This window comes from Schistocerca americana, chromosome 7, assembly GCF_021461395.2.
Source record: "Schistocerca americana isolate TAMUIC-IGC-003095 chromosome 7, iqSchAmer2.1, whole genome shotgun sequence".
Taxonomy (NCBI): domain Eukaryota; kingdom Metazoa; phylum Arthropoda; class Insecta; order Orthoptera; family Acrididae; genus Schistocerca; species Schistocerca americana.
This window is the reverse complement of record NC_060125.1, coordinates 519,466,388-519,484,940: the sequence shown is the minus strand read 5'-3', so window position 1 is coordinate 519,484,940 and position 18,553 is coordinate 519,466,388. Positions and strand designations below refer to the sequence as shown.

General features: G+C 40.4%; 1 protein-coding gene across 1 annotated transcript in view; it reads left to right on the top strand.

The window, feature by feature from the left end:
- LOC124623057 (myosin light chain kinase, smooth muscle-like) overlaps nt 1–18,553 on the top strand; it is a 362,679-nt gene that overhangs the window by 331,369 nt on the left and 12,757 nt on the right. Inside the window, exon 7 of the mRNA XM_047148850.1 lies at nt 10,940–11,092. Within this exon, the coding sequence (XP_047004806.1) occupies nt 10,940–11,092 (153 nt within the window). The remainder of the gene's footprint in view (nt 1–10,939; nt 11,093–18,553) is intronic.

The window sequence follows — 18,553 nt, the reverse complement described above, 5'->3', positions numbered from 1 at the left end:
AAATTATGTAGACCCCTTCCAGTTTCACCATGAGGGAAAAAGTGGCAAAGAATCTGCTCCAGAAATGGATGGAGACTATAAGAAATTTTTGTACTACTTTCGGCCCATTCTTTCGCGTGTGGAATATTATTGAAACTCAATAAACGTGCTATTACTTCTCAGCAACTTTCGTAGATAGTGTACATGATTCAGAACAATCTTTGGTACATGCAAAATCAATTCTCAGTATCAACTAACAGCCAGTCCTCCATTGGCTGTCCTAACATTTTGCCACTTTATGGCACGCGAAGTCAAATTGTGCTCTGCTGCAAATATCTTTGGGAACAGCTGAATTACTTTGGATCAATGATCTTTTCCACGTCTTCGAGTATGTAAGTTTATCGAAGACACGTTAGTGATTGGCTGACCACCGTTGATCGATCGATCATCTTTCCCAATACTCTCTTGACACAGGAAATCTCTGCATTGCCTGTGTGATGGAAGTAAAAGTAAACCTGGTTCTCAGTGCAGTTTGGTAGAATGTCGCATGTCTCCGAACCCGGACGAGACAATGAAGCTTTTTCCCAGAGATAAAATTTGTCAAAGAGGATATCTTCTTTAGACCATGTGTATATTGTCATTTTACAGCAAGAAAGTTTGTCAGCCGCCGAATCGGTGTACATCACAGCGATGTCATTCGAACATTCGGCCACTATAGTGGGACACAGATCTGCTTCGTAGTAGTCTTCGCGGTCAGCAACGGCAGCTGATGGCGGCTGCATACAAACCATGGATCGTAGAAGAATGGAGCAGAACTGCGTCCTGCGACTCTGGAGCCAAGTTTTTTTTCAAAAATCCCTCTTTGATCTACTTCTTTCCCATTCACGGAGGTCATAGAGCCATTTTTCCCATTTGTATTCCAATTTGACTTAATTTGTATCCGCAGTTCGCGCTGTCGTAGCACTCCATCAAGGTAGGTGCTGCACGTAATTTTCGCCTGAAGCATCGTCCTCTTACAGAATTCCTTTGTTGTGAGAACGAGGCAGTGATAAGCATTCACAAAAGACTGAAGAAGATGTATGGCGAAAGTTGGCACGCCAGTACCCGGGACCACCCACACAGCGAGAGACCGAACACTGCACGGACTCCTGACAAAATGCAAAGTGTTTACGACCTGATTTTGGTTGGCAAACGCATAGCAGTGAATTGACTGTCAATGCTAGTAGGAGTAGGAGAAGCGAGTGTGTGCAGAATATTAACAGTTTAAGCCGAAAAAAGTTTGTGCCACATGGGTTCCGAAAATTTGATGAATGTCCACGAAGAAACACGGAAGCCAGTGTGCAGCTAACTTTTGGAATAGTGCGAGATTTCCGGAGCTGGCTTCCATACAGGAATTGTGACGAGAGATGAAACCTAGTTGCATGACTTTGTAGCAGAGACGGATGGCAGTTAATGGAATGGCACCATGCAAAAACACACCCGAAGATGAAGAGATTGAAAATTATGCCTTCAAAGGTAAAAGTGATAGTTAGTGTGTTTTTTGATTCAGAAGAACTGTTGCTTAAGGATATCTGACCACAGTGAACCACTATTAAATCTGATGTGTATGTGGTAACTCTAAAGAAACTTCATAACTGCATTCTACAACATCGGTAAAACACGAAGTTTTGCTGTTATCCAGCCACATATCGGTCAGAAAACCACCACCGGACCCGCAAAGCTTGGGTGAACAATATTAAAACACCAACCTTACACCCCTGATCTGGCACCGATTCAGCAAACTGAAGGAATGCCTCCGTAGAAGAAGGTTCGAAGTTGACTCAGTTGGGAAGGCTGCTACAGGGGCTCAAAAGTGCTTATCCTGACTTCTTGCCGTGCAGGTATACAGGCTTTAGTTCCATGATGGCGTAAGACAATTGAAAGAGACGGAGATTATTTGGAAAAATGACATTTTTTGTCTTTCAAGAACGTATCAATATTCTGTGAAAATGTAAAAGACATGATAAATAGATTGGATGTTTAAAAAAAAACATTCTTCGTTCTTTTTGGAGTGACTCTCGTAGAAGAGTACGGAGACGGCCAGGAACCAATGCTCGTCTCAGGTATGAAGTCCCACTGGTTCAGAAGAGGAGGTTAAGCCAGTCACCTCTTGCGCCAGGGTGTTGTGTGGACGTCGGATGCTCTTATCACTACCAAGGGTAATTTGAGGACTGTGCAGTATCGGGGCAGAATCCCCCACCTATTTACCAGCCTTACAATCAACGTTTTGGCGTTAGTTTCGTCATTTAAAGCAATAATGAACGAGCAGACCTTACCCATCTCGTGATGACCTCCCTCTTAGAGTGGACTCAAAAAATGGTTCAAATGGTTCTGAGCACTATGGCACTTAACATCTGAAGTCATCAGTCCCCTAGGCTTAGAACTACTTAAACCTAACTAACCTAAGGGCATCACACACATCCATGCCCGAGGCAGGATTCGAACCTGCGACCGTAGCAGCAGCACGGTTCCGGACCGAAGCGCCCAGAACCGCTCGGCCACAGCGGCCGGCTGTTGGAGTGGACTCCAGTATCTGTTATCAACCTAGTTGAGCGTGTTTGGGACCAGCTGAAACTTACAGTTCGTCGTCGCAGGAACTCTTTTCATACACTGGATGATAGATCACTAAGTGGAACAGGTTTCTCAGCCATGTATCGACCATCTTGTGAGCAGAATTCCAAGGAAGATCCAAGCATGTCACAGTGTTTATCAATTCGAGACATAAAGTCTGAAAATGAGTCCGCGATCGTATTAAGGCACTTTATTTGTAAAGGTCCGTCTTGATCACAAAAAATGGTTCAAATGACTCTGAGCACTATGGGACTTAATATCTATGGTCATTAGTCCCCTAGAACTTAGAACTACTTAAACCTAACTAACCTAAGGACATCACACAACACCCAGTCATCACGAGGCAGAGAAAATCCCTGACCCCGCCGGGAATCGAACCCGGGAACCCGGGCGCGAGAAGCGAGAACGCTACCGCACGACCACGAGCTGCGGACTCTTGATCACATAGAGTATACAATTAACAGTTACCAGTTTCAGCCTTTGCCATCTTCTGATATGTTACAAAGAGACAAATAGTGGTCTAAAAACATATGTTTAATTGTATGAAGCTATTTCTACAACAGACCCAGTGATACGTACATAAGAAAAAAAAAGAAAATATTAACTTGAGTACCAGCCATGTATAACAGTCATACATACTATAAAAATATCCTGATGTAAGTATCAACGTCAGTCTGTATATCTAAGTACATAGTAAGACCTAGTAATAATTTATTTGTGTAAATAAAGGATGCACTCAGGTATTTACCGGCACTTTCTGTATAGACTGGCTTTGATACTTATATCAAAATATTTTTATGGCACGTATGGCTAGTATACACCGAGGAGAACAAAAGTCGTGGGATACCTTCCAATATCGCGTCGAACTACCTTTTGCTGGGCGTAATGCAGCAAGTCGACGTGGCATGGACTCAGCAAGTCGTTAGAAGTTCCCTGCAGAAATACTGAGCCATGATACCTCTATAGCCATCCATAATCACGAAAGTGTTTCCGGTGCAGCATTTTTTGCACGAACTAGCCTTTTGACTATGTCCCATAAATGTCCGATGGGAATTGCGTCGGACAATCTGAGTGGCCAAATCATTGGCTCGAATAGTCCAAAATGTTCTTCAAAACATTAGCGAACATTTGTGGCCCAGTGACATGGCGCATTGTCGTCCATAAAAATTCCATCGCTGATGTTCTCCAAGTAGCCGAACATAACAATTCCCAACAATGAGCGGGTCAGTCTGACCTGAGGACTCAGTCCATTCCATGTAAACGCAGACCACACTATTATGGAGCCACCACCAGCTTGCACACTGCCTTCTTGACAGATTGGATCCATGGCTTCGTGGGGCCTGCGCCGCATTCGAACACTTCCTGAGAGGCACCCACATGCCTTGCTCATACTGTGGCATCAAGCAGTCAGGCCTGCAAGATGAGTGGTCTGCCAAGCGAGTGGATTCATTCTTAATTTTATCGAGTAACATGAACTCTCGTACTCCAATTTAAGTTACAAGTTATCCTCCTATATGATTAATACGCAACGGAAACATGCATCTGACTATTAATAATTTACAGAGCTCTGACTGTACACTACGCACTGGCAATACCACATTTTCTTTTTGTCTTTTATTTAACGGCTTTTGTCAGCACGTGGCCACCGCACTGAATATGAATGGCGCACACATTATAAATTCGGGACATTATGACAACACACAATTCGAAGGAATAGTCTACCAATCTTTTTCTTTTCACTATCTTATTTATTCCGATAAATTCTCTAACCTAAACACACAAATTCTACAACCTACAACAATAACACATAAGAAATTCCGCCCAGTGGGCATGGCTTTACAATGGTGAATCTCTATATTATGGTCTCGTAATTACTTTTAACGCTACTGTGCACTTTCTGGATAGGATGGTGGATCTTTTATTATACCTCACACTTCGACTCTCACAATCATCATCACTAAACTTTCCTCCAGACCGAGCGGTACCGAAGGAACAAGCATAACCCACTAATCTTTTGAAACTACCTCGCTACTCTCTCATGCAAACCACCCATACCCAAATTACATGACATACACCACACTACAACATGAAATACTACACAAAGATTGGTTACAACATTTTCACTTTCAGCTTTCCCACTTCAATTAATATTTATCCCAGTTTCACACGACACTGCCCCACTTTGTAATTCTACTTTCCTACTGTGAACTCTGGAGATATATGCACGTCTTCCTGTGCAATGCAAGCCAAGTGGCGTTGCTGGATAGACGGCCGACTCACCTTGATTCTCTCTCAGAGTTTAAATCTAGCGTCACACGGAATCACATCACACAATTTAACATTAAGAACATCACACACGCGAGTCCTCAACTGATACCATGGACGAGTACTTCTCTTTATCCTTTGTCTCATACACAGATTGAGACTCACACAGTACTCACCACATGGAAGTACTCGTCTCTAATTTCAAGTCCTGCACACGCCATTTCTTAAATATTTCAACTTATGGTACACACGCTATTTCATAAATACTTCAACTTATTGTACACACGCTAGTAATTCAGCTTAACTTAAGCACACGGAAGTATTTCAACTTATTGCTACACGTGGTTTCATTGTGACCATTGGTCACTTCTGAAGATTACTACAATCCCTTTAATATTACCTGCCTGACATTTAATTCTCCCCAGAAAAGTTCCTGAAATAGAGAAATTATTATTTCAAACTACTCTTAAATATTCCACATGCATACCATGTCTCCACTCTTTCATCATTACGAAGCACAACTAAAACAGGTCTTAACAGCACAAGATCCAGCGGCAGAGTGGTGAAACATGGCCGTTCCTGAGGTTCTCTCCCATCTCTGTCGAGGTGGGGGAAGCACCTTGCTATCGTATTGGTCAGCCACATTTCAGGCGCTCAAAGCTCTGGTAAATTTCATCTCTTTGGTCCCACCAAAGGTGGCCAAAGGATCGATTCAAAGATGATCATATATTCACATTCACTATCTGCGGTTAGCAGACGACCATACATTCATTCATTTCACAGATCTCACCAAATTGGATGTAGGGATTTATTTTGTGGGAGTGCACATATGATCAATTAAATAAATAAATTGTCATTCTTTCCCACACTGGTATCCGGCTTCGCTGTATTAATTGAAATTGAGTTATTTTACAAAAAAAATGTGTTCTTCTGACAAAAATAATGAAGTATGTTGTACCTATTTTCAATGTCGGGCGGCACTGTACCCTTTCATTCCAACTGAAATCAGGACTCGTCTGACCAGGCCACGGTTTTTCAGTCGTCTAGCGTCCAACCGATATAGTCACGAGCCCAGGAAAGTCGCTGCAGGCGATGTCTTCCTGTTAGCAATGGCACTCGCGTCGGTCGTCTGCTGCCACAGCTCATTAATGCCAGATTTCGCCGCACTGTCCAAACGGATACGTTCGTCGTACGTCCTATTTTGATTTCTACGGTTATTTTACGCAGTGTTGCCTGTCTGTTAGCATGGGCAACTCTACGCAAACGCAGCTTGTCTCGGTCATGAAGTGAAGGCCGTCGGCCACTGCGTTATCCGTGGTGAGAGGTAATGTCAGAAATTTGGTATTCTCGGCACACTCTTGACACTGTGGATCTCGGAATATTGAATTCTCTAACAATTTCCGAAATGGAATATTTCAAGCGTCTAGCTCCAACTACCACTCCGCGTTCAAAAGTCTGTTAATTCCCCTAGTGTGGCCATAATCACGTCGGAAACCTATTCACAAGGATCACCTGACAACACATGGCAGCTCCATCAGTGCGCTGTCCTTTTATACCTTGTGTACGCGATACTACTGCCATCTGTGTATTTACACATCGCTATAACATCACTTGTCCGCAGCTCGTGGTCCCGCGGTAACGTTCTCGCTTTCCGAGACCGATATCCCGGGTTCGATTCCCGGCGGGATCACGTATTTTCACCTGCCCCGAGATGACTGGATGTTGTAGTGTCGCCTTCATCATCACTCATCCCCATTACGGTCGGAGGAAGGCAACAGCAAATCACCTCCATTAGGAGGGACTTCATTTCCATTTCCATAACATCACTTGTCACCTCAGCGTACATGGCTGATAATCATGTTAGTATTTTTTATTTTTCTTGTGTATCGCTAGGCCTGATGTAGAAATTCCTTCAGCTAAATAAATTAGGTTTTTATATCATGGTTTTTCTATTTATAACAGATCTGAAGATGGTAGTGGCCGAAACTGGTACTTGTGAATCGTACAATTTATGTGGTCAAGAGAGATCTTTACAAATAACGTGTTACACCGCATGGCGTGCTATAACATTGTACCCATTGTTACCCTGCACCATATTTTGATTTTTCAGATGTACAAAGATTTTGAAACAGATTTGGAAACATATTTGGCACCACGCACAAACGTTTTCCTCTTCCACTTCAAGGAGGGCGTTGGTCCGTTCCGGAACCAAAGGAATTTAACAAAACTGATGCCTCCATCCGTCCTATGTCCTGTTTTCCAGTTAGATCGAAATTTAACGCTTGCCATGACAGGTGCTCAGGTGGCATCATTTTATATGCTTGGTTGTATTAAAAGATAAAAACATAAAATACAAGATATGGTCATACCATTTTTGTAGCATTTAATAACTTTTATCATTCTTGCTTTTATGTCTAGTAGTTGTCTTTTATTATTACTCCGCACTCTGTCCCTTAGCGTTTGTCCAAGAAGTGACCTCAAAAGCTCATCCCAGTTGCTTCAATTCTTCGTTCATCTCCTCTTTTTATGATTCAGTTGCCGGCCGCGGTGGTCTAGCGGTTCTGGCGCTGCAGTCCGGAACCGCGGGACTGCTACGGTCGCAGGTTCGAATCCTGCCTCGGGCATGGGTGTGTGTGATGTCCTTAGGTTAGTTAGGTTTAAGTAGTTCTAAGTTCTAGGGGACTTATGACCTAAGATGTTGAGTCCCATAGTGCTCAGAGCCATTTGATCCCATTTTTTATGATTCAGTTTTCTCTATCACACATAAGAGCAGGCTTAGCTACCACGTTGTGTAATCTTAGTGTTATCTCTTTCCTCATAGTTCTACGAAGATACCTCCCTACACAACCATTTATGTTCCTGTATATTTGAACCACATCTGAATTTTTTTCGTATATCGATACCCTTGTTCCGAGATATTTACACGAATTTACCTGTTGTGCGCCTCTTTATGAAGCGCCAAGTATTTTAAGAGAGTTTAAATTTTTAAAAGGAATTTTAGATGTTTTTGTTGTCGTCTTCAGTCCTGAGACTGGTTTGATGCAGCTCTCCATGCTACTCTATCCTGTGCAAGCTTCTTACTTACTGCAACCTACATCCTTCTGAATCTGCGTAGTGTATTCATCTTTTGGTCTCCCTCTACGATTTTTACCCTCTACGCTGCCCTCCAATGCTAAATTTGTGATCCCTTGATGCCTCAGAACATGTTCTACCAACCGGTCCCTTCTTCTTGTCAAGTTGTGCCACAAATTCCTCCCCAATTCTATTCAATACATCCTCATTAGTTATGTGATCTACCCATCTAATCTTCAGCATTCTTCTGTAGCACCACGTTTCGAAAGCTTCTATTCTCTTCTTGTCCAAACTATTTATCGTCCATGTTTCACTTCCATACATGGCTACACTCCATACAAATACTTTCAGAAACGACTTCCTCACACTTAAATCTATACTCGATGTTAACAAATTTCTCTTCTTCAGAAACGCTTTCCTTGCCATTGCCAGTCTACATTTTATATCCTCTCTACTTCGACCATCATCAGTTATTTTGCTCCCAAAATCGCAAAACTCCTTTACTACTTTAAGTGTCTCATTTCCTAATCTAATTCCCCTCTGCATCACCCGACGTAATTCGACTACATTCCATTATCCTCGTTTTGCTTTTGTTGATGTTCATCTTATATCCTCCTTTCAAGACGATGTCCATTCCGTTCAACTGCTCTTCCAAGTCGTTTGCTGTCTCTGACAGAATTACAATGTCATCGACGAACCTCAACGTTTTTATTTCTTCTCCATGGACTTTAATACCTACTCCGAATTTTTCTTTTGTTTCCTTTACTGCTTGCTCAATATACAAATTGAATAACATCGGGGACAGGCTACAACCCTGCCTCACTCCCTTCCCAACCGCTGCTTCCCTTTCATGCCCCTCGACTCTTATAACTGCCATCTGGTTTCTGTACAAATTGTAAATAGTCTTTCGCTCCCTGTATTTTATCCCTGCCACCTTTAGAATTTGAAAGGGAGTATTCCAGTCAACTTTGTCAAAAGCTTTCTCTTGTATACATGTATATAATAAAAATTAAGGTATCTTAAAGTGATATGGTTTATGTACAGTTCAATGTTCGTCCAAGAGTAACAACACAATAAGGAGTCAGCGCTCCTAGTTTTTTCATTTTTCATGTTATATTACCGTGTACTACAATGGAACGGTCATTGCTGCCTTTGTTCTATAGAGACTGCATCTGAAAGCACTCCTGTACTAATAAATGTAAGTTTCTTGTACTAACTGAAGAGTTATTCAACGTTCTTTACGTAATTGTCCACCTTTTCGTTATCCTGAAGCATTATATACGGCCACTGTGAGTGTACTAGTGGAAGCTAGTGTGGATAGCGTAAGACAGTTAACTTACTTTCATTATTAATAACAATTTCTTTTATCTACCGTTTATCAGAACCTCCATGCAGTTCCTTGCTTTGAAGGTCGATGTTCTTATCAAGTCATGCAGTTTAGACTAATTTTTAGTAAACAGATTTTTCAAACGCAACCACACAAGCCGAAGCTACTCAATAACTTTGGTTTGAGCAAAAATTCAGTTCAATAAAAAAAGAATTAAATGAAAATAAGAGTTAAAAAGAATTTCCTAGATCCAGTCTTTGCTAAGAATTCAGTGCTTGATTCAAGATATTATTTCAACTCAGATAATCATGTCCTCAGTTACAAAGAATTTATAACTGATCCTCACGAAACATTGCTGTAACCCAAGAATATAAAGATTTCATTACCCTTTTGTTGTAATATAACGCCAAATATTAATAGAGGTCAGTTATACTGTTCTATTATTTTATAGTCTGTCATTATTTTTGCCCTCCTTATGTGTTTCCCTTCCATTGCCATTACATTTATTTTATTTCTTGTAAAGAACTTTCACGGTCTGATAGAAATACTTGGTCGTCTGCACATAAAATGGGGTTAATAAATTTATTCTTCCTAGATCCATCTTCTTGGTGTTTTTAATACTATCATTCTTCTATAACTTTGTTGGCATATACAGTATATCAAAGTGGATTGGTGGGAGACCACATCTTCGTTGTTTCCTTTGAATAAAATGTGGAATAGTAAACTTTCCATTGGTTTAGTGACAATGTAACATTTTTCCCCTTTAGTGTTCTATGACTAACAGAATTCAATCAATTTAGGGGTACATAGTAGTCAGTGAGTTTTCTCATATTTCATCGTACCTATCATATCGTATGCCTTCTCGTAGTCTAATAAGACCATAAAGAATGGCTAGATGAAATGTTGCGCCTACGCAGGACCTGCCTTTAGAATACTGCAGTGTTCCTCTCGTAAAAATACTTCTGCTATTGGCTGGAGCTTTCTTTTAATGATAGATGAATATACTTTATAAGCTGCATGTAGAATGTTTATATCCCTGTAATTTGAGAATTCTTTTTCATCTCATTCTTATCTCTTTATCTGCATTCACAGTTTATTTAAAAACAAGGCCAGAGAAGACATGACGGTAAAAAATTCTAAAACTATGACTGATTTCTTCAGGGAAGTGAATGCTTGGTTTCTCACAAAAAGAACACTAGGTACAATACAAGATGCAGAAATGAAATTTCTAAGAAGAACAAAAGGCTGCTTACGAAGAGACCACCCATGAAATGAAACAGTGCGACAAGAACTAAAAGTAGAGCCGAGAGCAGAATAACCGAACACCGCAAAAACTTGTTGCGGACAGATAGAGAGAATGGACAGGAAACAACTTCCCAAAAGAGGCTTTGCTTAGAAACCAGCGGAAATAAGAGACGTTGAAAGACCTAAGAAGAGATGGACGGACAATTTGTGAAGCTGGAACAGGCACAATGAAGTGTAGAAGAAGAAAAGATGTGCAAAGCTTTCCAATTAGGTTTTGTTTTGATTTCACATGAATGCTAATTTTTTGTTTCGTGCGATATATTCTTCCATCCCTTTTTCCGTTGAATCTGAGGCCCCATACATCCGCGTATATGCTGGTGCTGCAAAACTTTTAGGCCAGTTGAGAAACGGAGGCTGAGCAACTTTTAATTTGTGTTTCAGGTTATCTGGCCTATCTCCGTTTATGGGGGACACTGACGTGGAGACGATGGCAAACGTGACCATAGCCAAATATGACTTCGACGATGAAGCCTTCAATGAAATCTCCGATGACGCAAAGGACTTCATAGAAAAGCTGCTGGTTAAGGACATAGAGTACGTAGTCAACACGCATGGATTTCTCTTCTTTAACAAACAATGTTTTATGTGACAATCTATGTTTCATCTTTTCTGAATTCTCGTGTGTCTCGGATCTCATTTTCCATATAATATCTGTGAATGTATCTGTGTTACATTTGATTGTTATTTTTTAAATGCTGCGTTTGGCTCATAGCAAAGGCTACCGCTTGGCTGCACATGTTCGCTAATCTGAGAGCTATTTCTTGTTGTGTGAAAATATTTTTTTTACAAAACAGCTTTCTAGTGAAATTTCCAGGCGATTTTTCTACGTCTCTCTTTTTTTGAGTAGCTGCCTACAGAATATTTTATACCGGCGTAATTTGCCGTGTTTGAAAACATGAAAGGCATGACAAAGGCCCAAAACGTGTGCACGTGACACTTATAAAACTGCATGAGCTTTGCCCGCTTGTCAGGCCTCCTGCTTTCTCACAGCCGATAAGTGTGTGAAACGTCTTTTTTGTGTCGTATCCTCTAATTTCCTCGACCCGGACTTGAAACAGATACATACATAGATTTTTAAGCGACACACACCTCGTTTTTTGCGTGAAAGATTTTTCTCTTGCTATTTGTCTTCGACAAATTCGCAAACAAAATTATAAACTTCAGAACTTGTAAAAATGAAGACAAAATAATAAGAGACTAAGACGTACCAGAAGCACTTCATTTAAATTACGTTTAAAAACTGTATTTTACTCGTTCGGTGTAGGTCATTACGATAGAATCTACATTACTATGCGGTTAGAGCTATGCTAGGTTGCAGTTTGCCTATCCAAGGCTTCCAAGGGCAGCGAAAACTTAATTTTCAGTACTTCGTATAACTACTGACCAACTTTAAAAAATTAAAATGCTGTCAAAATCTACTCATTAAGAGGTACAATCTTACACGAAAGGTTTTAATACAATAAGTCAAGTATAAAACGTTTGAAACTTCAAGGAGCGTAACTCACGGCCTTCACAATACCCAGATTGTATTCACCTAGTATTTGAGAGTCAGAGCACATAGCAACTTCCAACAAACTTTACATATAATTTCAAACTGCTTCTACACTTTCTCTCAGTGACAGCCCCCACAAAATAATGAAAGGGAAAAAGTTTATCGCTTACTACATTTTTGGCTGTTCTTGCAGTAAAATTTCAGCATCAGGCATAATGTTTTGATTTATTACTTCTTTATAACTGACTCTAATTCGCAATACATTTTGCAGACAATACTCAAATATACCATTGAAAGTACCTGTAAAATTATATCATTTTACGGCAAATAGTTCAGGAAATGTAATATAATAAACATTGAGGGGCATGAAAGGGAAGCAGTGGTTGGGAAAGGAGTGAGACAGGGTTGTAGCCTCTCCCCGACGTTATTCAATCTGTATATTGAGCAAGCAGTAAAGGAAACAAAAGAAAAATTCGGAGTAGGTATTAAAATTCATGGAGAAGAAGTAAAAACTTTGAGGTTCGCCGATGACATTGTAATTCTGTCAGAGAGAGCAAAGGACTTGGAAGAGCAGTTGAACGGAATGGACAGTGTCTTGAAAGGAGGATATAAGATGAACATCAACAAAAGCAAAACGAGGATAATGGAATGTAGTCAAATTAAATCGGGTGATGCTGAGGGAATTAGATTAGGAAATGAGACACTTAAAGTAGTAAAGGAGTTTTGCTATTTAGGGAGTAAAATAACTGATGATGGTCGAAGTAGAGAGGATATAAAATGTAGAGTGGCAATGGCAAGGAAATCGTTTCTGAAGAAGAGAAATTTGTTAACATCGAGTATAGATTTAAGTGTCAGGAAGTCGTTTCTGAAAGTATGTGTATGGAGTGTAGCCATGTATGGAAGTGAAACATGGACGATAACTAGTATGGACAAGAAGAGAATAGAAGCTTTCGAAATGTGTTGCTACAGAAGAATGCTGAAGATAAGGTGGGTAGATCACATAACTAATGAGGAGGTATTGAATAGGATTGGGGAGAAGAGAAGTTTGTGGCACAACTTGACTAGAAGAAGGGATCGGTTGGTAGGACATGTTTTGAGGCATCAAGGGATCACAAATTTAGCATTGGAGGGCAGCGTGGAGGGTAAAAATCGTAGAGGGAGACCAAGAGATGAATACACTAAGCAGATTCAGAAGGATGTAGGTTGCAGTAGGTACTGGGAGATGAAGAAGCTTGCACAGGATAGAGTAGCATGCAGAGCTGCATCAAACCAGTCTCAGGACTGAAGGCCACAACAACAACAACAAACATTGAGATGCGTGAAAGACTAGCTTTCCTTAAGACAAAGCGCATATTACCCGGACTATAATTTTCCAGAGTCTAATAGTGAGAGTACTATGCGACTTCCAGTAAACCTTAAACTACACTTCGAAACTTCTGTAAACTTTTTCTTGCTGTTTTATAGACGTGAAATCTAATTAAGGAACTGGGGGAGGGAGAGATGGGGGGGGGGGGGGGAGGGGGAGCTGGCAACGATCTATACCTTGTTGTCCACTGAATCTGAACGTAAATAGCAATCTTCTGGCATCTTCTTACTCTTCCAAATAATTTGGGAAATTATCTCATAAATGGAACATATAAGGCATTTTAATAAATGCCATAACACCAAGTAGGTTATTTTACCACTGCTACTGTAGACAGCTTTAAAATATTGAGTACTGTAACTCCTGATGTTAATTACACTGTTCAGTCACTTTAAAGAGACCACCTGTCAAAAGCCTGAATAACCACCTTTTGCAGTGCGGACCACTGCGTGATGTGCAGGAAGAGACTTTCTGGAAGATACCCATAGGGATGTGAAGCCATGCCGACTCCAGTGCCGTGGTGCGTACAGCCCGAATGAGATGGTCCGACAGATTGTAGATTCGATTTAAATTCGTGGAGTTTGGTGGCCTAACTCATGCTTGTATTCTTCGATGGGAAATTTCCACAACGAAACTCTGTTCCGGAATCTAGCAGAAAACCAAAACAGATTCTGGTCATACATTAAGCACACCAGTGGTAAGACGCAATCAATACCTTCACTGCGCGATAACAACGGCGAAGTCACTGATGACGGTGTCACTAAAGCAGAGTTATTAAACACGGTTTTCCGAAACTCCTTCACCAAAAAAGGCGAAGTAAATATTACTGAATTCCAATCAAGAACAACTAACAAGATGGGAAACATAGAAGTAGATGTCCTCGGTGTAGCAAAGCAGCTTAAATCACTTAATACAGGCAAGGTCTCCGGTCCAGACTGTATACCAGTCAGGTTCCTTTCAGAGAATGCTGATACAATAGCTCCATGTTTAGCAATTATACACAACCTCTCGCTCACAGAAACTTCCCTACCTAAAGACTGGAAAATTGCTTGAGTCACACCCCCCGAAAAGGAAAGTAGAAGTAATCCGCTAAATTACAGGCCCATATCACTAACGTCGATTTCCAGTAGTGTTTTGGAACATGTACTGTATTCGAGAAGAAAACGATTTATTGACACATAGTCAGCACGGATACAGAAAATATCATTCTTGCGGAAAGCAACTAGCTCTTTATACTCATGAAATAATGAGTGCTATCGACAGGGATGTCAAATTGAATCCATGTTTTTAGATTTCCAGAAGGCTTTCGACACCGCTCCTCACAAGCGTCTTCTAACGAAACTGCGTGCCTATGGAATATCGCCTCAGTTGTGCGTCTGTATTCGTGATTTACTGTCAGAAAGGTCACAGTTAGAAGTAATAGACGGGAAATCATCCAGTAAAATAGAAGAAATATCCGTCGTTCCCCAAGAAAGTGTTATAGGCCCTGTATTGTTCCTGATTTGTGTTGATGACATAGGAGACAATCTGAGTAGCCCTCTTAGATTGTTTGCAGATCATGCTGTCATTTACCGTTTTGTAAAGTCATCAGATGACCAAAAAGAATTCCAAAATGATTTAGATAAGATATCTGTATGGTCCGAAAAATAGCAATTGATCCTGAATAAAGAAAACTGTGAAGTTATTCACACGAGTACTAAAAGAAATCAGCTAAATTTCGATTACGCGATAAGTCACACAAATCTGAAGGCTGCAAATTCAACTAAATACTTAGGAATTACAATTACAAATAACCTAAATTGGAATGATCACATAGATAAAGTTGTGGGTAGAGCAAACCAAAGACTGCGATTCATTGGCAGAACAGTTACAATGTGTAAAAGGTCTACTAAAGAGACTGCTTACACCATGCTTGTCCGCCCTATCCTGGAGTATTGCTGTACGATATGGGAATCGCATCAGGGGGACTGGCGGATGACATCGAAAAAGTTCAAAGAAGGGCAGCTCATTTTGTATCATCGCGAAGTAGGGAAGATTGTGCCACAGACATGATACGTGATTGGAGTGGCAGTCATTGAAACAAAGGCGTTTTTCGTTGCGACGGAAACTTCTTACGAAATTTCAATCACCAGTTTTCTCCTCCGACTGCGAAAACATTCTGTTGGCACCCATCTACATAGGGAGAAATGATCATCACGATAAAATAAGAGAGATCAGGGTTCGCACAGAAAAATTTAAGTGCTCGTTTTTCCCGAGAGTGTAACGGTTGAGAGACAGCTTGAAGGTGGTTAATAGAACCCTCTGCAGGCACTGTATTGTGAATAGCAGAGTAATCACACAGATGTAGATGCACCACGCACATACACTGGGAACTGCGTGATGGTTGTATTGTGCTGCTGGTAGATGCCATCCTGCCGACAGAACACAAATTGCGTTTAGGAATGGACATTGTCCCCGAGGATAGAAACATAATTGTGTTGGTCCATTGCGCCTTCCATAGTGACGAAATAGCTAGAGAATGCCCTCCGGCCTGGATCGATCCGACGATTGTTGCAAGGTATTTGCTTTAAGACGTTTCACTCCGCACACGCCAACAGTCATCTGTCCAATGGAGCGTAAAGCGTGATTCATCTGAAAAGGCCACCTGGTATCACTCATTGGACGTCCAGTCGCGCGCTAATTCCACCCTTCGTAGCCGGTGAACAGCAGTGAGCATGGGTGCACGAACCAGGTGCCTGCTGCGGAGTCCCATTCGCAGTAACGTTCGCTCAACGGTCTTTGAGGAGATATTGTTGGCAGTCCCTTGGTTCATTTGGACGATCAGTTGCTCTACAGTTGTACATCTATTCGCCGGTACACATATCCACAGCCGTCGTTCACCGCTTTCATCTACGGCCCGTGGTGCATCACGGTTGCCTCGGCACCGGTTTGGGACAGCGCCATTTTCCCATGCACGGTATACTTTAACCACGGCAGTACGCAAACGGTTAACAGACTTAGCCATTTCGTAAATGCTTCCACCCTTGGCCCGAAAACCAACGATCGCACTCTTTTGGACGGCAAATAAATCGCTCCGTTTTCGCATGACAACAACTGCAGTGTTTCGCACATCCCCCCGACACTCTTTATGTATCTACCACTGCTAACGCCACCTGGCAGTTTATTGCGTGTTGACGTCAAACATAGGCGGTGGTCGCATTAATCTGGCTGGACAGTGCAATATTTGGGAATGAGAACATATAGCGGCTTCCAATAAATTTTGCACATAATTTGTAAAATTTCGCAATTTTTGTGGCTGACATCCCCCACAAAATAATGAAGGGAAGCTGACTGTAACAGCACAATTATATCATTTTACGACACCTGGTTTAGGAGATATGATGTCGTAAACATTGAGGTGCGTGAAAAACTTCCTTTTGTTAAGATGAAGCGCAAATAACTCCTACAACACTCGTCCGCTGTTTCATAATGAGAGCACTTAGCGACTTTCAGGAAACTATAAACTTAGTTTATTTCAAACCTTCCTTGCTGTTTTATATATGGGAGTTCGATTTTTAAATACTCGGGGGTGGTTTGCTGGTAACAAAATGTGTCTTGTGATCCGCCGAAACTGAACGTGAATCGCAACCCTCCGGTGTCTTCTTACTCTTCCAAATAATATGCCAAATTATGTTATAAATGCAAAATATAACGCATTCTAATGAATACTATTATACTCAATCGGTTATTTTAACATTGGTAATATAAACATCTTTATAATATTAATTACTGTGGACTTCTGATTTTAAGTATAATCTGTGGAAATACGACATGCACTGAGTTCTAGGTTTGACGTTTGTGAGAATTTTTTGTACTGTTAAAGCTGTAGGGATAAAAAAAGACTTTTCATTAGTTTTTAATGCAATTTGGAAAAATAAGTTCAGTTATCCTGGATCCCTATAACAATCTTCCAACCACTGGAATTCTTGATATTTGCTATGAATATTACAATTTGAGACTTTAGATTTACATGTGAATGTAAACGAAATATGGTGTTTAAATACTATATATTAAACGAAAAAGTCTGATAAAGCAAGAAATGATTAGAAGTAATTGTAATTATTGTTTTTTCCACCTTTGTTTACAATAACTCACTATGACCTTTCTTTTATTTGTGTACTGGGTCTCGTAGCTTACTTTTAATCATTCTTTTCTTTCTTTCTTTCATCTTTATTTTCTTCGTTTCACTATCTGTTCTTGTTTGATTTTGTTTGATATGTGTGTTATTATTTACCTGTTTGTTTAATTTTACAATAAGTAATACAGTTTACTTAAAAGCGCAATGGATCGCCTGGAAAACTTTAAATTCCTCAACAGAAACTCAAACTCGACTGAATTTTTATTCTGAAATTGCAAAACACTATGGACAAGCAGAGGGATAATTTATGTCTTATAGCTATTTGAAATTTTCAACTCTGCCCCTCTCTCTTCTCATGGAGAGGGTTTTCCACATACTTCTTGCTTCGGAAATTTTTTCTTTGCCAAAGTATTCTGTACATCATTTCTGGACCTTGAACGTGTGTTATACGTGAACTTACACAATGATGCATATACATATTCCCTCTTCATTCTCTGACACCCTGCTTTAAAAGTGGAACATTACCTGTTATTCCTAAACTAATGTAATGAACCCTAACCTTAAATAGAAAGCTGTAGCAGTTTAAGAGTAGTTAAAAATTGAGATTTATTTTTTACCGTTTAGTCATTACTGAACATTTTCTATTTTGATTATTTGCCTTGCACATATACTTCGATTGTTGCTTCAACACTAAGTTGTGTAACGATTATGGTTTATAAACAAGGTTTTCAGAAACAGCCGCTACTCACAATTGTGACATAGCGGTCTCTGAAATTTTTTTTTTTTTTTTATCAATCTTAACAAACGATCGTCGTCAAACATCGTCCAGTACGGCTTTAAATTGAAAACGATAATATTGGAGACGTTGAGAAGGATATATTCGCCACGTTTAATGTTGTATGCCGTTTGCAGGCAGCTGTTATGTATTTCTTTAAGTATGTCTTGATATTGGTGACATTTCAGGCGGCGTGGTATTGCAGAAAATATTAGCTAAGTACCAGATCAAACATGTCTCTCCGATTC